This window comes from Coregonus clupeaformis, chromosome 17 (genome assembly GCF_020615455.1).
Source record: "Coregonus clupeaformis isolate EN_2021a chromosome 17, ASM2061545v1, whole genome shotgun sequence".
Taxonomy (NCBI): Eukaryota; Metazoa; Chordata; class Actinopteri; order Salmoniformes; family Salmonidae; genus Coregonus; species Coregonus clupeaformis.
In genome coordinates, this window is record NC_059208.1 from 53,845,522 (window position 1) to 53,870,533 (window position 25,012).

Genomic DNA, 25,012 nt, shown 5'->3' on the forward strand with positions numbered 1-25,012 from the left:
AAAAGAGAAATACTAGCAATCTACAGGAATACTAGGAGGAATACTAATAGTACTAGGAATAATAGGAATCTACAGGAATACTAGGAGGAATACTAGGAGTACTAGGAATAATAGGAATCTACAGGAATACTAGAAGGAATAATAGGAGGAATACTAGGAGTAGGAGGAATACTAAGAGTATAAGGAATACTAGGAGGAATCCTAAGAGTACTAGGAAAAATAAGAGGAATACTAGGAATCTACAGGAATACCAGGAGGAATTCTAGGAGTACTAGGAGGAATACTAGGAATCTACAGGAATACTAGAATGAATACTAGGAATCTACAGGAATACTAGAATGAATACTAGGAATCTCCATGGAACACTAGAAGGAATGTTAGGAATCCCCATGGAATACTAGGAATCTACAGGAATACGAGGACGAATACTAGCAATCCTAAGGAATAGTTGGACTACTAGGAGGAATAATAGGACTAGGACGAATACTAGGACTACTAGGAATCCTAAGGAATACAATGAGTTAGAGAGAGACGTTCCTCCTTTGCAGTCAGAGCATGACAACGTAGATGACAATCCTACAGCAGACAAATAATTAACTAAGAGATGAGGCTCGGCCAACAATGTGTCAAAGCTGTGTGGAGAATAGGGCCTCAACACCACCCCCACCTCCCTATATGACAGCAGCCATTCTCTACAACAACAGCTACTACCAAACAGGGGTATTCTACACCATCTCTCCGAAATCAATTAGCCTTTTAAAATGATAAACTTGGATTAGCAAACACAACGTGCCATTGGAACACAGGACTGACGGTTGCTGATAATGGGCCTCTGTACGCCTATGTACAGTTGAAGTCGGAAGTTTACGTACACTTAGGTTGGAGTCATTAAAACTCGTTTTTCAACCACTCTACACATTTCTTGTTAACAAACTATAGTTTTGGCAAGTTGGTTAGGACATCTACTTTGTGCATGACACAAGTAATTTTTCCAACAATTGTTTATAGACAGATTATTTCACTTGTAATTCACTGTATCAAAATGTCAGTGGGTCAGAAGTTTACATACACTATGTTGACTGTGCCTTTAAACAGTTTGGAAAATTCCAGAAAATGATGTCATGGCTAGAAGCTTCTGATAGGCTAATTGACATCATTTGAGTCAGTTGGAGGTGTACCTGTGGATGTATTTCAAGGCCTACCTTCAAACAAAGGGGGGGGGGGGTAATAATTAGTAGGTTTTGTTTTCTGTTTTAACAAACCTTTTTTATTTCTGTACTTATGTATTGTATATTGTTTTTTCGTGGTGTGGTTTCATATAAGCCCTTGGCCTTCCAACCACACCTGCACACTTTCCCCCCTCCCCCTTTATTAAATCTGTATTGCTGTCTATCACTAATAAATAAATAAAATAAGCAATTCAGTGAAAATTTCACCCAACCAATCAGAGGACAAGACAGAGCTATTACCGTACATTATCATACCAACAGGAAGTGTCTAGAGGTAGTTTGCTAGCTAGGGGATGACTTGGAATTCAGCATACGATGAGCTCCATCCTAGGTGGGTGGTGACGAGGCGATCTGGGGCTGGCTTAGTCACTCTCAGCCTGGGTTGGGCAGAAGACTTGATAAGGCCCCTGGTCCTCTGGTCCTGGAATTGACCCCTAGGGGCCTAAGACTCGCAGCCAGCTGTCTGATCTGGTAAAGAGCTCTGTCAGACAGAGTGTTCTGTACACAGGGGCCTCTTATCTCTCATCCCGTCACCGCCAGGGATAATGGCTTTGGCCCTTCCTCACTCCCTGAATAGACAGCTCTGCTGTGTGAGACACCTCTTCAGACACCATGGAGGGAGGGACGGAGGGAGGGAGGGAGGGAGGGAGGGTGGGAAGGAGGGAGGGAGGGAGGGAGGGAGGGAGGGTGGGAAGGAGGGAGGACACATGGAGAGTGAGAAGGAAGAAAGGGAGGGCAGAAGAAAAAAAGAGGGCACAGAGAGGCAGGGAAGGAACGACGATGCAAGAAGAGAGGAGGAGCGAGGGATTTCAAAAAATACTGTAATTCCTAAAATGATTCTAAAAATAGTGCATGTGCTGGCTAGCTCTCTGTCCTCCAGGCCTGGATGACTTTAAGAGAACCTCTGCCATTATGATGATGCTCTTTTATCTACACTGAACAAAAATATAAACACAACATGTAGTGTTGGTCCCATGTTTCATGAGATGAAATAAAAGATCCCAGAAATGTTCAATCTGCACAAAAAGCATATTTCTCTAAGATTTTGTGCAAAAATGTGTTTACATCCTTGTTAGAGGAGCATTTCTCCTTTGCCAAGATAATCCATCCACCTGACAGGTGTGGCATATCAAGGAGCTGACTAAACAGCATGATCATTACACAGGTGCACCTTGTGCTGGGGAAAATAAAAGGCCACTCTAAAATGTGCAGTTTTGTCACCCAACACAATGTCACAGATGTCTCAAGTTGAGGGAGCATGCTGACTGCAGGAATGTCCACCAGAGCTGTTGTCAGAGATTTTAATGTTAATTTCTCTACCATAAGCCGCCTCCAACGTCGTTTTAGAGAATTTGGCTGTTCTTCCATGGCCTGCATACTCACCAGACATGTCACTCATTGAGCATGTTTGGGCTGCTCTGACGTGTACAACAGCGTGTTCCAGATTCCGCCAATATCCAGAAACTTCGCACAGACATTGAAGAGGAGGGGACAACCTTCCACAGGCCACAATCAACAACCTGATCAACTCTATGTGAAGGAGATGTGTCACGCTGCATGAGGCAAATGGTCACACCAGATACTGACTGGTTTTCTGATCAACGCCTTACTTTTTTTTTTTTAAGGTATCTGTGACCAACCGATGCATATCTGTATTCCCAGTAGGGCTGACCCCATTTAGTCAACTGGTCGACTGTTTGGTCCATAGGCTGTTGGTTGGCCGAGAATTCTTTTGTCGGGCAGATGCAAAAAAAAATCAACAAATTATGTCACGTCTTGATTGACGCCTGTCTCAATGGACTAATCCATTGCAGAGGCTCACCAATAGTACATTTACTGTTAATTCCCATTTCTAATCTACAATGTTTGTTTGGTTACCATAATTTCTGTTAAAGCAATCTATATATTATCATTACAGTCTTTTACAGTTATCCTTGTTGGTGTGGACACGTTGTTTCCAGAGCAGACAACCTAGGCTACACTTGTGAGAAACAAGTTTGGGTTTATTTCATTCCATTTACAAGTTGTCAATTTATTCACTGTGTTTTGTTTGGAGCGCGCCTGTCAATCTTGAGTAAGGACGCGCACCTGATTACGCATAGAAGTAGGCCTATGCCACCTGGCCTGCGCGCAAATGTAGGCTTATAAAATGTGCCCATTTGGGGATCTGATAGTATTTCTGATTGTCTTAACGCACCACCACTAATGAGCTGTGGAGCTTCTCAAAGTAATTTCTTCTTCACCTCAAACAGCAAGTAAACAAAGTCTGTTTTTACATCCATTGAGAATGACAATAGTTGCTCAATGTAGCCTATTTGAAAAAACTTTCCAGCTCTCTCCTTTTCGATAACCACTCTTAGCGCAAGCTTCGGGCTGGACCAAGTTGATACACTGTTTCAAGTTCCTTGCAGAGAGGCCTTGCATAGCGAATGTGATTTATTTTTATCAGGATATTTTCTACCTGCAGGATGCAATGTTTTTATTTGTTGGTTTATGAGGATGGCTCATCCCTCACAGTTCTGGGTGACTTTCACCTCCCTACGTCTACCTTTGACTCATTTCTCTCTGCCTCCTTCTTTCCACTCATCTCCTCTTTTGACCTCACCCTCTCACCGTCTCCCCCTACTCACAAGGCAGGCAATACGCTTGACCTCATCTTTACTAGATGCTGTTCTTCTACTAATCTCACTGCAACTCCCCTCCAAGTCTCAGACCACTACTTTGTATCCTTTTCTCTCTCGCTCTCCTCCAACACTACTCACTCTGCCCCTACTCAGATGGTAATGCGCCGTCGCGACCTTCGCTCTCTCTCTCCCACTACTCTCTCCTCTTCTATCCTATCATCTCTTCCCTCTGCTCAATCCTTCTCCCTCCAATCTCCTGATTCTGCCTCCTCAACCCTCCTCTCCTCCCTTTCTGCATCTTTTGACTCTGTATGTCCCCTATCCTCCCGGCCGGCTCGGTCCTCCACTCCTGCTCCGTGGCTTGACGACTCATTGCGAGCTCACAGAACAGGGCTCTGGGCAGCCGAGCGGAAATTGAGGAAAACTAGACTCCCTGCCGACCTGTCATCTTTTCACTCCCTCCTCTCTACATTTTCTTCCTCTGTTTCTGCTGCTAAAGCCACTTTCTACCACTCTAAATTTCAAGCCTCTGCCTCTAACCCTAGGAAGCTATTTGCCACCTTCTCCTCCCTGCTGAATCCTCCTCCTCCTCCCCCCTCCCTCTCTGTGGATGACTTCGTCAACCATTTTGAAAAGAAGGTTGACGACATCCGATCCTCATTTATCAAGTCAAATGACACCGCTGGTCCTGCTCACACTGCCCTTTCCTATGCTTTGACTTCTTTCTGCCCTCTCTCTCCAGATGAAATCTTGCGACTTGTGATGGCCGGCCGCCCAACAACCTGCCCGCTTGACCCTATCCCCTCCTCTCTTCTCCAGACCATTTCCGGAGACCTTCTCCCTTACCTCACCTCACTCATCAACTCATCCTTGACCACTGGCTATGTCCCTTCCGTCTTCAAGAGAGCGAGAGTTGCACCCCTTCTCAAAAAACCTACACTCGAGCCCTCCGATGTCAACAACTACAGACCAGTATCCCTTCTTTCTTTTCTCTCCAAAACTCTTGAACGTGCCATCTTTAGCCAACTCTCTTGCTATCTCTCTCAGAATGACTTTCTTGATCCAAACCAGTCAGGTTTCAAGAATGGTCATTCAACTGAGACTGCTCTTCTCTGTGTCACGGAGGCTCTCCGCACTGCTAAAGCTAACTCTCTCTCCTCTGCTCTCTTCCTTCTAGACCTATCTGCTGCCTTTGATACTGTGAACCATCAGATCCTCCTCTCCACCCTCTCCGAGTTGGGCATCTCCGGCGCGGCTCACTCTTGGATTGCGTCCTACCTCACAGGTCGCTCCTACCAGGTGGCGTGGCGAGAATCTGTCTCCACACCACGTGCTCTCACCACTAGTGTCCCCCAGGGCTCAGTTCTAGGCCCTCTCCTATTCTCTCTATTCACCAAGTCACTTGGCTCTGTCATATCCTCACATGGTCTCTCCTATCATTGCTACACAGACGACACACAATTAATCTTCTCCTTTCCCCCTTCTGATAACCAGGTGGCGAATCGCATCTCTGCATGTCTGGCAGACATATCAGTGTGGATGACGGATCACCACCTCAAGCTTAACCTCGGCAAGACGGAGCTGCTCTTCCTCCCGGGGAAGGACTGCCCGCTCCATGTTCTCGCCATCACGGTTGACAACTCCGTTGTGTCCTCCTCCCAGAGTGCAAAGAACCTTGGCGTGACCCTGGACAACACCCTGTCGTTCTCCGCTAACATCAAAGCGGTGACCCGATCCTGTAGGTTCATGCTCTACAACATTCGCAGAGTACGACCCTACCTTACAAAGGAAGCGGCACAGGTCCTAATCCAGGCACTTGTCATCTCCCGTCTGGATTACTGCAACTCGCTGTTGGCTGGGCTCCCTGCCTGTGCCATTAAACCCCTACAACTCATCCAGAACGCTGCAGCCCGTCTGGTGTTCAACCTTCCCAAGTTCTCTCACGTCACCCCGCTCCTCCGCACACTCCACTGACTTCCAGTTGAAGCCTGCATCTGCTACAAGACCATGGTGCTTGCCTACGGAGCTGTGAGGGGAACGGCACCTCCGTACCTTCAGGCTCTGATCAGTCCCTACACCCAAACGAGGGCATTACGTTCATCCACCTCTGGCCTGCTGGCACCCCTACCTCTGCGGAAGCACAGTTCCCGCTCAGCCCAGTTAAAACTGTTCGCTGCTCTGGCACCCCAATGGTGGAACAAGCTCCCTCACGACGCCAGGACAGCGGAGTCACTCACCACCTTCCGGAGACACTTGAAACCCCACCTCTTTAAGGAAAACCTGGGATAGGATAAAAGTAATCCTTCTACCCTCCCCCTACCCCACCCAAAAAAATAAATATATATATTGTAAAGTGGTTGTCCCACTGGCTATCATAAGGTGAATGCACCAATTTGTAAGACGCTCTGGATAAGAGCGTCTGTTAAATGACGAAAATGTAAATGTAAATGTAAAATGTAATGGCAGAATCTGTTGAAGGCCAGCAGCAGTGGGAGGAGGTGGTTGATCTCTGGCTCCCTCTTGAGTCATTTGTGTGGTCTTAATTATTTAATCACTGTGTGCTTAAATCATCAGACAAGCTCAGTAGCCTACATATAGTTTATTGTATTAAAACACATTGGGTGTGTTTATATATGGAAAAATACACATTTAAAAATTTCGACCAGTCGATTGGTCCAAAGAATAGACGACTCTTGGTCGACCAAGATTTTGTTTTTGTCAGGGACAGCCCAAATTCCCTGTCATGTGAAATCCATAGATTCGGGCCTAATGAATATATTTCAATTGACTGATTTCCTTATATGAACTGTAACTCAGTAAAATCTTTGAAATAGTTGCATGTTGCGTTTATATTTTTGTTCAGTATAATAACTCACTGGGCCTGCAGCAGATACACTACCGGATACAATACACTAACTAGAGTTTTAAAGCCGTCTTACTGAATATAACATGCCAATATCCACTTGGGACTGGTGAACAGCAATGCACTTAGGTGGAGTTTGCACTTCTCCAATATGCAATTAACAGGAGTCGACAGTACATACATTGCCATGCCCAGGCTGAAGCAATAAGCTTAGGCTTCACAGAAATTATATGAAATATTAAATTGGTGATTATTTATGTAGTTCTGTTAGGCCTATTCAGGTGTTACATAGCAACATACTGTATTTAACTATTGAATTCCTTGTTTTGAACACGGAAGATGTTGTGTCGGCCTTCAAAGTGCACTGATACAGTAAAATGACATAGCTATTATCACCATAATTCAAGTGAGGCAGAAGTATCTGTGGGAGTGACTGTGACCCTATGCTATTCATGTCATCTCCTCCACTCACCGCTGCCTGTTGTCTCTTCAGTTTGTCTCTGTACTCCTCCAGCTCCTGCAGGTTCAGCTCAGGTGGGAGTTTCTGTCATAAACACACAATAAAAGCATTGTTACAACACAAGAATACAAAGCCCATACCAATAACTTTTTAGAAGAGAAAAGCAATTTTGTAGAACGCAGCTTTGGTGTGTGGAGTGAACCACCTGCCAGAAAACAAATCAAAGTTGTTTTATCATGGAAACCGAACTGAAATCCAAATGCCAACAGCTCAGAGCTGTCTGGGATTTTGTTTGATTTGATTATTTTAGAGGCTAATCCTAATTATTTTAGTTTTTCAGCTTCGGCTCTCTAGTTCGCTTAAGTACCATTTTTCAAAGAGCTTCCACTGTCTTCCGTCAACTAACTTCCTCTTTAAAAAGTAGAGGCAAAAAGTGGCAGAATTGTATTCCACAGATGCTTAGATGCATAATACATTTAATTAAAATCGGGGAGCACTACTTTATCGGTAAACAAACAAGGGGAACAACAGCAGCGAAGAAGCCCAGAGGATGATGGGTAATTGCTTTCCTCTTGGCTGAAAGTCTCATTTTCTAATCTGAGAGGTTGTTGTGTTTGCGACACTCGGCTAAATCTAATGAGATTTCACACCCTTCCTCTGTGAGTGGATAATCCATCAATCTGGAAGTCATCGGCATGTGAGCAGAAGATGCCAGAGTGACGCTAGAGTAGATAATGCCCCATCAAGGGGGGAGAGGAGTCCCCCATAACGACTTTGGGGAAACAGGGGGAGGAGGTGTAGGCGGGGAGGCCCCAAGTCACTGTAACTAGTTAGTGTAGACCCCACGGCCACTTCCAACCCCACCACCTATGCCCCTTTTGAGCCAGGAAAAACCCTGGATGAGAATTTGTTATGGGAGGTCCAAGCCTGTTACATGGCATATGTCTCACTCTCCCTGAGGTATGTGGTGGTGGGGTGTCATGGTCTCTGGGCTAAGTGGTGATGCACGGTAGTAGTCATCAAAACAAACTAGGATCTATTGGACTGCATGGACAAATACAGCTGCAAGCATTGATTTGGAATTAAACATGTATTAGAATAAGATAATAAATGATAGAATAGCTAATGGCTTTCGGGCTATTTGTCCCAGTGGCAAAAATAGCTATGTATGGGAGAGTGGATAGCAATTCCCTTGTTGTGGCGTCCTTGGGGTCTCTAGTGTACAGTAGGACTAACTAAATAACTAACTCACCTCCAGCTTGTTGTGTCCTTGGGGTCTGTACACAGTACTAAGAATCTGTCCCAAAAGGCAGCCTATTCCCAACATATTGCACTACTTTTGACCATAGCCCTATGCTCTACGTAGGGAATAGGGTGCCATTTGGGACACATTTGGGACACTCCGCTCCAGCTTGTGCTGCAACATGTGAAGGTGCTATAAGGGGAGATTGGGCAGTGATTCCCTTGGCTTGGTGTGTCTTCTGGGTCTGTAGTGAACAGTGGGCATAACTAACTAGCCTAACTGTTTTCATAATTACAAAACAAAAACAGGTTTTCAGAAATTGTTGCAAATTTATTAAAAATAAAAAACAGAAATACCTTATTTACGTAAGTATTCAGACCCTTTGCTATGAGACTCGAAATTGAGCTCAGGTGCATCCTGTTTCCATTGATCATCCTTGAGATGTTTCTACAACTTGATTGCAGTCCACCTGTTGTAAATTCAATTGATTGGACATGATTTGGAAAGGCACACAACTGTCTAGATAAGGTCCCACAGTTGACAGTGCATGTCAGAGCAAAAACCAAGCCATGAGGTCGAAGGAATTGTCCGTAGAGCTCCGAGACAGGATTGTGTTGAGGTACAGATCTGGGGAAGGGTACCAAAACATTTCTGCAGCATTGAAGGTACCCAAGAACACAGTGGCCTCCATCATTCTTAAATGGAAGAGTTTGGAACCACCAAGAATCTTCCTAGAGCTGGCTGACCGGCCAAACTGAGCAATCACGGGAGAAGTGCCTTGGTCAGGGAGGTGACCAAGAACCCGATGGTCACCATCCAACCTGACAGAGCTTGAGAGGATCTGCAAAGACGAATGGGAGAAACTCCACAAATACAGGTGGGCCAAGCTTGTAGCACCATACCCAAGAAGACTCGAGGCTGTAATCGCTGCCAAAGGTGCTTCAACAAAAGTACTGAGTAAAGGGTCTGAATGCTTATGTACATCATATTTTTCAGTTTTTTTTATTATTAATACATTTGCAAAAATTTATAAAAACCTGTTTTTGCTTTTTCATTATGGGGTATTGTGTTTAGATTGGTGAGGGGAAAAAACAATTTAATCAATTTTGGAATAAAGCTGTAACGTAACAAAATGTGGAAAAAGTCAAGGGGTCTGAATACTTTCCGAATGCAGTGTATCTATAACCAGTGGAGGCAAAGAACATTTAGGGTTCTATCTACCCCAGCGTGTAATGGGGATTTTAGAAAACAACAGCTAACAAAAGCTAACCCAGTCATATCAATCTCTGAAATGACAGCAAACATTCCCTTTTCATTTGTTTCAGCTGTTTTGCATTGACATCTATATTAATATTAATGATGCTTCTGCATAATTTTGCCTGGTCAGAAAAATGTATGTGCTGGTGCAAACAAAATTCTAGCTAGAAGCAAGATTAAATAATGTTTAATAAAAGCATACAGTCTTAGATTTAAAAAAAGGGTTCTATATAGAACCTTTTGGTCAATTCAAAATATAACTGCCATTCAAAAACCAACTGCCATTCCAGCATGACCACACAAGAGGACAGTGGTTAAACCAACTTGCCACTAGCCTACTAATAAGCACGTTATTTTTCAATGTATTAAGGTAATCAACATTGATTATTTAATTCAAATATATGCAGCCAAACTAACTTAGCTAAACAGAAAAGGCTAGGCTACTTTAATTTGCCATTTTACAAGCTAGCCAGCTAACTCTTTCAAAAAAATATTTATATTATGGGATATGCCAAACAGAGCTACAGATCTGTCGACCCAGCCTGACATTGGCTATGAACCTTTTATACTGGCTGTTAGCACTGAGGTGGTTTTAGGAAGCCAAATGTGTGCAGCTCACCCTGCACTATCAGCTTAAACATAAATATCACTCATGTCTACCTCTACAGCCCCGAAACCTGAAGGATCTGGGGAAGGTCTGTATGGAGGAGTGGGCCAAAATCCCTGCTGCAGTGTGTGCAAACCTGGTCAAGACCTACAGGAAACGTATGATCTCTGTAATTGCAAACAAAGGTTTCTGTACCAAATATTATGTTCTGCTTTTCTGATGTATCAAATACTTATGTCATGCAATAAAATGCAAATTAATTACTTAAAAATCATACAATGTGATTTTCTGGATTTTTGTTTTAGATTCCGTCTCTCACAGTTGAAGTGTACCTATGATAAAAATTACAGACCTTTACATGCTTTGTAAGTAGGAAAACCTGCAAAATCGGCAGTGTATCAAATACTTGTTCTCCCCACTGTACCTCACCTAAAGCCCATTCTTGTTGGAAGTTGCTATACATCAGTGTAAACAGTCAGTATCTGGATAATATGTGTGAAATGCTTGATAATTTATGTGATATCAATAGAAAGGTACAGTTGAAGTCAGAAGTTTACATACACTTAGGTTGGCGTCATTAAAACTTGTTTTTCAACCACTACACAGATTTCTTGTTAACAAACTACAGTTTTGGCAAGTAATTTTTCCAACAATTGTTTACAGACAGATTATTTCACTTATAATTCACTGTATCACAATTCCAGTGGGTCAGAAGTTTACATACACTAAGTTGACTGTGCCTTTAAACAGCTTGGAAAATTCCAGAAAATGATATCATGGCTTTAGAAGCTTCTGATAGGCTAATTGACATCATTTGAGTCAATTGGAGATGTACCTCTGGATGTATTTCAAGGCCTACCTTCAAACTCAGTAAAAGTATAAACACCATGGGACCACGCAGCCGTCATACCGCTCAGGAAGGAGACGCGTTCTGTCTCCTAGAGATGAACGTACTTTGGTGCGAAAAGTGCAAATCAATCCCAGAACAACAGCAAAGGACCTTGTTGGAGAAAACAGGTACAAAAGTATCTATATCCACAGTAAAAACGAGTCCTATATCGACATAACCTGAAAGGCCGCTCAGCAAGGAAGAAGCCACTGCTCCAAAACCGCCATAAAAAAGCCAGACTTCGGTTTGCAACTGCACATGGGGACAAAGATCGTACTTTTTGGAGAAATGTCCTCTGGTCTGATGAAACAAAAATATAACTGTTTGGCCATAATGACCATCGTTATGTTTGGAGGAAAAAGGGTGTTGCTTGCAAGCCGAAGAACACCATCCCAACCGTGAAGCACGGGGGTGGCAGCATCATGCTGTGGGGGTGCTTTGCTGCAGGAGGGACTGGTGCACTTCACAAAATAGATGGTATCATGAGGAAGGATAATTATGTGGATATATTGAAGCAACATCTCAAGACATCAGTCAGGAAGTTAAAGCTTGGTCGCAAATGGGTCTTCCAAATGGACAATGACCCCAAGCATACTTCCAAAGTTGTGGCAAAATGGCTTAAGGACAACAAAGTCAAGGTATTGGAGTGGCCATCATAAAGCCCTGACCTCAATCCTATAGAACATTTGTGGGCAGAACTGAAAAAGCGTGTGCGAGCAAGGAGGCCTACAAACCTGACTGAGTTACACCAGCTCTGTCAGGAGGATTGGGCCAAGATTCCCCCAACTTATTGTGGGAAGATTGTGGAAGGCTACCCAAAACATTTGACCCAAGTTAAACAATGTAAAGGCAATGCTACCAAATACTAAATGAGTGTATGTAAACTTCTGACCCACTGGGAATGTGATGAAAGAAATAAAAGCTGAAATAAATCATTCTCTCTACTATTATTCTGACATTTCACATTCTTAAAATAAATTGGTGATCCTAACTGACCTAAGACAGGACATTTTTACTAGGATTAAATGTCAGGAATTGTGAAACACTGAGTTTAAATGTATTTGGCTAAGGTGTATGTAAACTTCTGACTTCAACTGTATATTTTCTGGGTGACCTAAATATTGACCGGCTTTCATCAAGCTGCCCACTCAAGAAAAAGCTTCAAACTGTAACCAGTGCCTGCAAACTGGTTCAGGTTATCAGTCAACCTACCAAGGTATTTACAAACAGCACAGGAATGAAATCATCCACATGTATTGATCACATCTTTACTAATGCTGCTGTAAAGCAGACCACCATAGTCCCCGTGCCCAAGGACTCTAAGATAACCTGCCTAAATGACTACCGACCCGTAGCACTGACGTCTGTAGCCATGAAGTGCTTTGAAAGGCTGGTCATGGCTCACATCAACAGCATTATCCCAGAAACCCTAGACCCACTCCAATTTGCATACCGCCCCAACAGATCCACAGATGATGCAATCTCTATTGCACTCCACACTGCCCTTTCCCACCTGGACAAGAGGAACACCTACGTGAGAATGCTATTCATTGACTACAGCTCAGCATTCAACACCATAGTGCCCTCAAAGCTCATCACTAAGCTAAGGATCCTGGGACTAAACACCTCCCTCTGCAACTGGATCCTGGACTTCCTGACGGGCCGCCCCCAAGTGGTAAGGGTAGGTAACAACACATCTGCCACACTGATCCTCAACACGGGGGCCCCTCAGGGGTGCGTGCTCAGTCCCCTCCTGTACTCCCTGTTCACCCATGACTGCATGGCCAGGCACGACTCCAACACCATCATTAAGTTTTCCGACGACACAACAGTGGTAGGCCTGATCACCGACAACGATGAGACAGCCTATAGGGAGGAGGTCAGAGACCTGGCCGTGTGGTGCCAGGACAACAACCTCTCCCTCAACGTGACCAAGACAAAGGAGGTGATTGTGGACTACAGGAAAAAAAAGAGGACTGAGCACGCACCCATTCTCATCGACAGGGCTGTAGTGGAACAGGTTGAGAGCTTCAAGTTCCTTGGTGTCCACATCACCAACAAACTATCATGGTCCAAACACACCAAGACAGTCGTGAAGAGGGCACGACAAAGCCTATTCCCCCTCAGGAGACTGAAAAGATTTGGCATGGGTCCTCAGATCCTCAAAAAATTCTACAGCTGCACCATCGAGAGCATCCTGACTGGTTGCATCACCGCCTGGTATGGCAACTGCTTGGCCTCCGACCGCAAGGCACTACAGAGGGTAGTGCGTACGGCCCAGTACATCACTGGGGCCAAGCTTCCTGCCATCCAGGACCTCTATACCAGGCGGTGTCAGAGGAAAGCCCTCAAAATTGTCAAAGACTCCAGCCACCCTAGTCATAGACTGTTCTCTCTGCTACCGCACGGCAAGCGGTACCGGAGTGCCAAGTCTAGGTCCAAAAGACTTCTCAACAGCTTCTACCCCCAAGCCATAAGACTCCTGAACAGCTAATCATGGCTACCCGGACTATTTGCACTGCCCCCCCCCCACCCCATCCTTTTACGCTGCTGCTACTCTGTTAATTATTCATGCGTAGTCACTTTAACTCTGCCCACATGTACATATTACTTCAACTACCTCAACTAGCCGGTGCCCCCGCACATTGACTCTGCACCGGTACCCCCCTGTATATATAGCCTCCCTACTGTTATTTTATTTTACTTCTGCTCTTTTTTTCTCAACACTTTTTTTGTTGATGTTTTATTTTTACTTTTTTGTTAAAAATAAATTCACTGTTGGTTAAGGGCTGTAAGTAAGCATTTCACTGTAATGTCTGCACCTGTTGTATTCGGCGCATGTGGCCAATAAAATTTGATTTGATTTGATAAAGTAGTATCCAAATCCATCGGATGTAGTAATCATAAAATAGTAGCCATATCTGGGCCTAATCTAGTGTATAGGAGGTCATACAATACGTTTTGTAGTGATTCCTATGTTGAAGATCTGGTCTGTGGTGTGTAATGAGGAGCAACCAGACGCTGCACTTAACGCATTTATGAAATTGCTTATTCAAGTTACTAATAAGCATGCAGCCATTAAGAAAATTACTGTAAAAAAAAAGATTTTTTATTTTTTTTATTTCACCTTTATTTAACCAGGTAAGCCAGTTGAGAACAAGTTCTCATTTACAACTGCGACCTGGCCAAGATAAAGCAAAGCAGTGCAATAAAAACAACAACACAGAGTTACATATGGGGTAAACAAAACATAAAGTCAAAAATACAAAGAGAAAATATATATACAGTGTGTGCGAACGTAGTAAGTTATGGAGGTAAGGCAATAAATAGGCCATAGTGCAAAATAGTTACAATTTCGTATTAACACTGGAATGATAGATGTGCAAAATATGTGCAAATAGAGATACTAGGGTGCAAATGAACAAAATAAATAACAATATGGGGATGAGGTAGTTGGGTGGGCTAATTTCAGAATGGCTGCTTACAGGTGCAGTGATCGGTAAGGTGCTCTGACAACTGACGCTTAAAGTTAGTGAGGGAGATAAGAGTCTTCAGCTTCAGAGATTTTTGCAGTTCGTTCCAGTCATTGGCAGCAGAGAACTGGAAGGAATGGCGGCCAAAGGAGGTTTTGGCTTTGGGGATGACCAGTGAGATATACCTGCTGGAGCGCAGACAACGGGTGGGTGTTGCTATGGTGACCAGTGAGCTAAGGTAAGACGGGGATTTGCCTAGCAGTGATTTATAGATGACCTGGAGCCAGTGGGTTTGGCGCCGAATATGTAGTGAGGGCCAGCCAACAAGAGCGTACAGGTAACAATGGTGGGTAGTATATGGGGCTTTGGTGACAAAACGGATGGCACTGTGATAGACTACATCCAATTTGCTGAGTAGAGTGTTGGAGGCTATTTTGTAAATGACATCGCCGAAGTCAAGGATCGGTAGGATAGTCCGTTTTACGAGGGCATGTTTGGCAGCATGAGTGAAGGAGGCTTTGTTGCGAAATAGGAAGCCGATTCTAGATCTAACTTACTTTTGATTGGAGATGCTTAATGTGAGTCTGGAAGGAGAGTTTACAGTCTAACCAGACACCTAGGTATTTGTAGTTGTCCACATACTCTAGGTCAGACCCGCCGAGAGTAGTGATTCTAGTCGGGTGGGCGGGTGCAAGCAGCGTTCGGTTGAAGAGCATGCATTTAGTTTTACTAGTGTTTAAGAGCAGTTGGAGGCTACGGAAGGAGTGTTGTATGGTGTTGAAGCTCGTTTGGAGGTTTCCAGGTTTGGTGTCCAATGAAGGGCCAGATGTATACAAAATGGTGTCGTCCGCATAGAGGTGGATCCGAGCTTCACCAGCAGCAAGAGCAACATCGTTGATATACACAGAGAATAGAGTCGGCCCGAGAATTGAACCGTGTGGCACCCCCATAGAGACGGCCAGAGGTCCAGACAACAGGCCCTCCGATTTGACACATTGAACTCTATCTGAGAAGTAGTTGGTGAACCAGGTGAGGCAGTCATTAGAGAAACCAAGGCTATTTAGTCTGCCAATAAGAATGCGGTGGTTGACAGAGTCGAAAGCCTTGGCCAGGTCGATGAAGACGGCTGCGCAGTACTGTCTTTTATCGATCGCGGTTATAATATCGTTTAAATCCCCGTGAATTGATGAGGAATTGAAAAATGGTATGGTTGAGAGGGATGAGGCAAAAGGAATGGCAAATAAGTCTGGCAACACAGCCAATTGGCAAACATACTGTAAATTGAGAAATCATGTGACTAAACTGAATAAAAAGAAGAAGAAACTATCCTATGAAACATACATGATATATAGAAAGCTTTGGAGCACCTTACATTAAACCTTGGTCAAAAAGGCAAACTCAAAATCCATGCATAACTGACCAAATTATGAAAGACAAGCATTGTCATTTTGAATTCCGTGAGTGTGGAAGAGGTGAAATAATTATTGTTATCTATCAACAATGACAAGCCACCTGGGTCTGACAACTTGGATGGAAAATTACTGAGGATGATAGCGGACGATATTGCCACTCCTATTTTCCATCTCTTCAATCTAAGCCTACAGGAAAGTGGGTGCCCTCAGGCCTGGACGGAAGCAAAAGTAATTCCGTTACCCAAAAATAGCAACGCACTCTTTACTGGCTCAAACAGCCGACCAATCAGCCTGTTACCAACCCTCAGTAAACTTTAGGATAAAACTGTGTTTGACCAGATACAAAGCTATTTATTATTGGAGCCAAAGCAAAGAGAGAATCTGAACGCACATTTTAAATCACGGGCAATTAAGAGAAAATACCAGTTAGATAACCTAGGTGTCAAGAGGCACGGAGGCAGCCATCGTTATTATGCCCCCTGCCTCTGGAGTAGCCTGCCAGAGAACATGAGGGGGGCCAAAACTGTGGACATATTTGAAAGAGATCTTAAAACACACCTTTTTAGCTTTGCTTTTCCTTAGGGTGCTTTTCTAGAATTTCAGTTTTTATTGTTATTATTTTGTTTTTTATCCTCTTATGTTTGTTGTGTAGTGTTTTTTATTTATTTATGTTTTTTTCCTGTGAAACGCATTACGTTGCATTCATGTCTGAAATGTGCTATATAAATAAAGCTCGATTTGATTCACAGTAAACAAATTAACAACAGATATTCAGCACGTTTATAGCGAAGGGCAAATTACTGATGATTGGCTGAGAGAAATTGATAATAAAAAGTGGGAGCTGTTTTGTTAGACTTCAGTGCAGCTTTTGACATGATTGATCATAATATGCTGCGGCAAAAACTTTTGTGTTATGGCTTTACATCCCTGCTATATTGTGGATCGAGAGTTACCCGTCTAACAGAACACAGAGGGTGTTCTTTAATGGTAGCCTCTGCAACATAACCCAGGTAAAGTTAGGCATTCCCCAGGGCAGCTGTATAGGCCCCTTACTTTATTCAATCTTTACTAATGACCTGCCACTGGCTCAACACTATACATGTCAGCTACCACAGCAAGTGAAATCACTGCAACACTTAAAGAGCTGTAGGTCAGTTTCAGAATGGTATTTGGGGAAAATCATTCACTAAACCCTAAATCTCAACTAAATATTGTAACTGATTCAATACATTTAATGAAGTGCTGCTTATAGCCTTTATATGAAGGGCCTACATCTATCAACTTTCACAGTGAATGCTTTTGTTCATATGTTTTGTGTGTATGAATTGAATATCGGCAAATGCATCAGTAAAAAATATTGTGCCTATTTAATATAACCCTTAAGAGATCGCAAAGCAGCATACAACTGACCTAAACGTTTGGAAATTATAAGATCACTTTCGCATCCATAGCCTTAAAATGCATCTCAAGTGCAAGTGCACTGTTTAGCTCATATCTGAATCCTGGGGGTTATTTAGGATGTCTACTGCGGATCGCTAAAATATCCTAATGATTATGATCACACTTCCTCAATTCAGATATTATGGTGACACTATACCAAAGATGGTTTGGTATGGTTAAGAAACTTGGGAACCAAGCTCGAGATATCAGTGTAGCCTGCTATCGCCTGGACTTGTTGAAATATCTTCACGCCTAGAAAAAAACTCCAGGCCTCCGTCATAACTGTCAATTTATTGGGGGAAAATTAAGAATTTGGAATTGGCAGTTTGGAAAAAACTAATCCCGTCTGAATCGTCCTCTGGAATAACGGACATTCTGGGGTAATAACTACATAATCAACATTCTCTAGTAATATTAGTCCCGTGCGAATAGGGCTTAGCCTAATTGTCTAAGAAAATTGAGGAGAGCGCAAATCCCAACTTAATAAGGTCTATAATCAATAGCCTAACTGTTAAATTTGCCTGGCTTAATAAATCATTCATATATACAATACCAGTCAAAAGTTTGGACACACCTACCTACTCATTCCAGGGTATTTCTTTATTTTCTATATTTTCTATATTGTAGAATAATAGTGAAGATATCAAAACTATGAAATAGCACATATGGAATCATGTAGTAACCAAAAAAGTGTTAAACAAATCAAAATATATTTTATATTTGAGATTCTTCAAAGTAGCCACCCTTTGCCTTGATGACAGCTTGAACCTTTTTTTCTAAGCGTGTAGTGAACAGTGGGCCTAACTAACCTAACGTGGCCCCATGTAGCTCAGTTGGTAGAGCATGGCGCTTGCAACGGCAGGGTTGTGGGTTCGATTCCCAGGGGGGCCAGTATGAAAAAATATATATATATGCACTCACTAAATGTAAGTCGCAATGGATAAGAGCGTCTGCTAAAATGACTAAAAAACTTTACAAAAAAAACTTTTAAAAAACTAGCCTTACTAACTATCTGACTCACCTCCAGCTTGTTGTGTTCTCTGGGTCTGTAGTGAACAGTGGGCCTAACTAACCTAACTAGCGTAACTAACTTGTTCCTCTGCACACTCCACTGGCTTCCAGTTGAAGCTCGCATCTGCTACAAGACCATGGTGCTTGCCTACGGAGCTGTGAGGGGAACGGCACCTCCGTACCTTCAGGCTCTGATCAGTCCCTACACCCAAACGAGGGCATTGCATTCATCCACCTCTGGCCTGCTGGTCCCCCTACCTCTGCGGAAGCACAGTTCCCGCTCAGCCCAGTCAAAACTGTTCGCTGCTCTGGCACCCCAACGGTGGAACAAGCTCCCTCACGACGCCAGGACAGCGGAGGCACTGACCACCTTCTGGAGACACTTGAAACCCTACCTCTTTAAGAAATACCTGGGACAGTATAAAAGTAATCCTTCTACTCCCCCCCCCTACCCCACCCCCACAAAATTTGTTTTATATATATAAAAACAAATGAAAATTAAAAATACTCTAGAAATAAAAAAATAGAAAATTATTTAAAATAAAAATTGTAAAGTGGTTGTCCCACTGGCTATCATAAGGTGAATGCACCAATTTGTAAGTCGCTCTGGATAAGAGCGTCTGCTAAATAACGTAAATGTAAATGTAACTATCTGACTCACCTCCAGCTTGGTGTGTCCTCTGGGTCTGTAGTGAACAGTGGGCCTAACTAACCTAACTAGCATAACTAACTATCTGACTCACCTCCAGCTTGTTGTGTCCTCTGGGTCTGTAGTGAACAGTGGGCCTAACTAACCTAACTAGCCTAACTAACTATCTGACTCACCTCCAGCTTGTTGTGTCCTCTGGGTCTGTAGTGAACAGTGGGCCTAACTAACCTAACTAGCCTAACTAACTATCTGACTCACCTCCAGCTTGTTGTGTACTCTGGGTCTGTAGTGAACAGTGGGCCTAACTAACCTAACTAGCCTAACTAACTATCTGACTCACCTCCAGCTTGTTGTGTCCTCTGGGTCTGTAGTGAACAGTGGGCCTAACTAACCTAACTAGCGTAACTAACTATCTGGCTCACCTCCAGCTTGTTGTGTCCTCTGGGTCTGTAGTGAACAGTGGGCCTAACTAACCTAACTAGCATAACTAACTATCTGACTCACCTCCAGCTTGTTGTGTCCTCTGGGTCTGTAGTGAACAGTGGGCCTAACTAACCTAACTAGCGTAACTAACTATCTGGCTCATCTCCAGCTTGTTGTGTCCTCTGGGTCTGTAGTGAACAGTGGGCCTAACTAACCTAACTAGCCTAACTAACTATCTGACTCACCTCCAGCTTGTTGTGTACTCTGGGTCTGTAGTGAACAGTGGGCCTAACTAACCTAACTAGCCTAACTAACTATCTGACTCACCTCCAGCTTGTTGTGTACTCTGGGTCTGTAGTGAACAGTGGGCCTAACTAACCTAACTAGCCTAACTAACTATCTGACTCACCTCCAGCTTGTTGTGTACTCTGGGTCTGTAGTGAACAGTGGGCCTAACTAACCTAACTAGCCTAACTAACTATCTGACTCACCTCCAGCTTGTTGTGTCCTCTGGGTCTGTAGTGAACAGTGGGCCTAACTAACCTAACTAGCGTAACTAACTATCTGGCTCACCTCCAGCTTGTTGTGTCCTCTGGGTCTGTAGTGAACAGTGGGCCTAACTAACCTAACTAGCGTAACTAACTATCTGACTCACCTCCAGCTTGTTGTGTCCTCTGGGTCTGTAGTGAACAGTGGGCCTAACTAACCTAACTAGCCTAACTAACTATCTGACTCACCTCCAGCTTGTTGTGTCCTCTGGGTCTGTAGTGAACAGTGGGCCTAACTAACCTAACTAGCATAACTAACTATCTGACTCACCTCCAGCTTGTTGTGTACTCTGGGTCTGTAGTGAAAAATGTGGCCTAATTAACTAGTCTAACTAGCCAAACTAACTAACTCACCTCCAGCTCGTGCTGCACCATGTGGAAGGAGTCGTTGGAGTAGTAGATCTCCTGGATGCTGTTAATGATCTCCTGCTCCGCCTGGGAGTCGACGGGCTGCTCCCTCATCTCCCTCAACTCCTCCTGAGATACCAGAGAGTGGAGGTGGGAAAGGGAGAGGGGGTAGAGAGAGAAAGGGGGAGAGAAAAAGAGAGAGAAATAGATGCATCAGTAAGGTCATTAACACTACAGCGGGAAACATCCGGCGGTTGCTGGGACACCCTTGTGGGAAGGAAGGAAGCGGAAGCTCTGTGAGAGAAGATAACTCTCCAGAATATCTCTGGGAACAAGTGGAGGATCTATTGGTTTCTCAGAGCCCATCCACTGGTCTGATTAACCTTCACAACACCTATTTCACCACATGTACACCAGAGATGTAGGGTCTGACAGTTAGGCCTATATCACATCTACACCAGAGATATAGGGTCTATTTTCTGCCTAGAGAAAATAGCTTCAAAACCATATTTTTCAAGTAAAAGTGAGACACTTCAGAGAGGGAAGCGTACCACCCGTGTGTGTGTGTGTGTGTGTGTGTGTGTGTGTGTGTGTGTGTGTGTGTGTGTGTGTGTATGTGTGTGTTAACTGCATGCTGTGCAGCTCTGCTGGGTAGGGAAAACACAGCAGGAGCCTACAGAGAGTGTGTGGGTGAGCGGAGCGTAGGAGCTCAGCATCCCTAGTGAGGGGGTGGGTGGAAAATTATGGAGGGAAGGAGGGAGGTGGGTGGGATGAAAAGTATGGAGGGAGGGAGGGATAGAGGTTGAATGAGTCATCACACGCTGACAAAGAGAGAGAAAAGAAAAGAAAAGGGCAGACGTCCAAATTGACAGGAAGTGAGCTGTGTCTCTCAGAAAACTCCAGGTCGATAGAGTCCTTCTCTCAACTCTCTCTTTTCCTCCTTCTGTTTGTCCCTCTCTTTCTCCCTCTCTCTCTTTAAAAAGGTATTCAAGACAACTAAATCAGCCTAAGTGAATGACTCTTTTAGGGGCTCCAACGAGGTTAACCATCTCTTTCCTCCACTCTGTTTCAAAGGCACAAACAAAACCCAAACATTCACCCTGAACCCTGAAGAGCAGAGCCTCCAGGAACACTCACAAACATCATCAAGCTTTGATCACATTTCATTTGATGGGTTAAAACCAAACAATGATCCCCCTCCGTCCAAATTAAAAAGTCTCATCATCGTGCAGTTCCTCCTCCTCAATATGGGCAGAAAGGGAAATTAAAAAGCAATTTTCCCCGAAACGTAGGCTGTTTAATGAGCCTTATCATAGAATCAAAGGCTGAAGTGGTTATTGAATGCAGAGAGCAAATCAAGCCGAAGACAAAGGGGTTCCTTTTCTGGTGAGTACTAGAAGCAACAATACCCAGTTACTAAGGGGAAGAGGAGTGTGTGTGTGTGTGTGTTCGTGTGTGTGTGTGTGTGTGTGTGTGTGCGTGCGTGTGGAGTGTGCGTGCATGCGATTATTTTCTCAATCGATTCACATTCTACTCAAGCTATAATTATCAAACCAATCTCATTGAATATTCATTAATGCCTAGCTTAATTGGTCATCATACTGTGTCCTCATCTGCTCCTGAGCAAAGGGTTAACTAGTGTCATCCCATAGGGCGGCGCACAATTGGCCCAGTGTCGTCCGGGTTTGGCCGGTGTAGGTCGTAATTGTAAATAAGAATTTGTTCTTAACTGACTTGCCTAGTTAAATAAAGGTTAAATAAAATAAATAAAAATCTAATGGGAGCTCAACGAGAATCAGAGGCCATGTTGTGAGAGGTGTTCTGACAACGGAGGCTAAGATTTTCCGCTGACCTATCCATCAACTTGATTCGTTTGAGCACTTGCAAGGAGGACTATGATATATAAACTCAATACAATGCTATTAGCATATTGTACACTGACTTTCTATTCGATTGAATGTCAAAAGACGTAGTGATAAATGGCTTTTTCAATGACAATCATTTATTAATTTCATAATAATTGTTTTGGTTTTCCAGACACTTCCCTTGTTCCTTCTGGTAAGTTTGATGTAAATGGTGAAGACGTTCTGTTTCCACAGCCCCAAAGTCAAAATTGGCTAGATCATAAAAATTCATGAAAACAAACATTTATTTTTGGTCTTAATTTAAGGTTAGGGTTGGCATAAGGTTAGCAGTGTGGTTAAGGTTAGGGTTGGCATAAGGTTAGCAGTGTGGTTAAGGTTAGGGTTGGCATAAGGTTAGCAGTGTGGTTAAGGTTAGGGTTGGCATAAGGTTAGCAGTGTGGTTAAGGTTAGGGTTGGCATAAGGTTAGCAGTGTGGTTAAGGTTAGGGTGAAGGTTAGGCATAAGGTTAGCAGTGTGGTTAAGGTTAGGGTGAAGGTTAGGCATAAGGTTAGCAGTGTGGTTAAGGTTAGACATAAGGTTAGCAGTGTGGTTAAGGTTAGGGTTAGGCATAAGGTTAGCAGTGTGGTTAAGGTTAGGGTGAAGGTTAGCAGTGTGGTTAAGTTTAGGGTGAAGGTTAGGGCATAAGGTTAGCAGTGTGGTTAAGGTTAGGGTGAAGGTTAGGGTGAAGGTTAGCAGTGTGGTTAAGGTTAGACATAAGGTTAGGGTTAGGCATAAGGTTAGCAGAGTGGTTAAGGTTAGGGTGAAGGTTAGGCATAAGGTTAGCAGTGTGGTTAAGGTTAGGGCATAAGGTTAGCAGTGTGGTTAAGGTTAGGGTGAAGGTTAGCAGTGTGGTTAAGGTTAGGGTGAAGGTTAGGGCATAAGGTTAGCAGTGTGGTTAAGGTTAGGGTGAAGGTTAGGGTGAAGGTTAGCAGTGTGGTTAAGGTTAGGGTGAAGGTTAGGTTTAAAATCACATTTTAAGAAGATAAAGTGTAGAAATAGGCAGCTGTTTATGACTTTGTGGCTGTGGTAACTACTGAAGACCAAGACGTTCAGCTTTGCAGTACAGAAGATGTCAGAGGGACACCTAGTGGTGGATCAGAGAACTAGCCTACATTCTCCTGAAGTATGCACTTGTTCACTTCCCTTTATGGATTTGAAAGGAAATCACTGGTATATGGAAACTCCGTCTTGCAGATGCCATCACCAATCCAATGCCTTTAAATTTAAGGGGAGTAGTGAACGAGTGCTCACTTCAGGAGGAAGGAGAGATTATTGGGACGTATATACAATAGAAATTGAAATAAGTGAACTGTAATCAATGGCAATGTCCGTCGCTTCAAGGTACTGTGGAGCCTAGATTAAATGTCAGTGAATGATTTGAGTGCCCACAAAAGCATCTCTAAAAATGTACTAGGGAAGAAAAGGTTTTGAGTCAAAAAAAATATTTTTTAAAGATTATCAAAGGAATTCTAACATATGGGCTCCGCTGCTTAGTCAGAGAAGTGAGTTGAGTGGTTCATACACATGAAGGGCCCCCAAAAAAGGCCAGAGGCATAACGGTCTCTGAGGGCTACAAAGAGAGAGAAGCCCGCAACCATAACACTTATCTGTCAGCGAGAAAGAGCTGACCTCCTTTAATGGAATCAGTATATGTCTGCATCCCAAATAGCATCCTATTCCCTTTGTAGTGCACTATTTTTAACCAGGTCTCATTTGTTTTTAACCAGGTCTCATTTGGGACGCAGAGCCTACAATAGCCTAGATCTGAAAGCCAGCCTCACTGTGTGAAGGAGTAGGATGAAGAAGCCCCTAAACACTGATCTGAGGTCAGTTTTGAAAAGGACGAGCATATGGAGAAATAGACAGAAGTTACAGATAACAATCAGTGTTGCGACTTCCGTTCCTAGACATGTGAAATGACTGTAGCTATCTCTAGTGAAACTGCAAAACCTTAGCCTGGACGCAGATCTGTTTAAGTGCCATCACGCCACTGTCACTCATTGTCATGGCAAACATCAAGAGAGCAGAAACAGACTAGAACCCAGGCTAGCAAAGCCTTGCAAGGTCACACTAATCCTAAAATGGCCGCCTTCTGACACGCTGCTCCTAGCAGGTACTGGATAAATTAATCTAGACCCGCCCATTGATCATTCTCTGACTTATCTGGGTCTTCATTGGATGGCAGCATCCGTCAATCAAACTCAGCAGCACTCCTCTTCCCTAGAGATATCCAGATGCTATTATCTACACCAGGGGGAGATTAATGGTTTGATCCACAGCCAAACCAGTTTGAGCTATGTGAATAGTATGGTTTGAACCCCCAAATGTACTGTATGTGATTCCCCCCCACCCCACATCTTGGATTGACCCTCTTCTCCAAGCAGCAATGCCAAGTCATACATACTCCCTTGAACAGGTGTGTGTGGGTCTGAAGGGGTGGGTACTAAAATATGAACATCTTTTCCCTCTCTCCTTCACAGCACATTGAAGCCCACATGTCGACCAACACACGAAAACTAAATGTTATGAGAATGAAGTAAAAGGAGGCAGGCATACAAGGAGAGCCTGCTTAAACGGCTGCAGTGGCTGTAGAGCCTTTCCTGTGATACGGCCTCTGCAGAAGTCAGGGCAT

General features: G+C 43.6%; 1 protein-coding gene across 1 annotated transcript in view; it reads right to left on the reverse strand.

The window, feature by feature from the left end:
• Positions 1-25,012, reverse strand: part of LOC121586746 (syndetin-like) — a 291,135-nt gene that overhangs the window by 259,265 nt on the left and 6,858 nt on the right. The window contains exons 3-4 of the mRNA XM_041903695.2: positions 20,483-20,605; positions 7,189-7,260 (exon numbers count right to left, since the gene is read on the reverse strand). Coding sequence (XP_041759629.2) covers positions 7,189-7,260; positions 20,483-20,605 — 195 coding nt within the window. The remainder of the gene's footprint in view (positions 1-7,188; positions 7,261-20,482; positions 20,606-25,012) is intronic.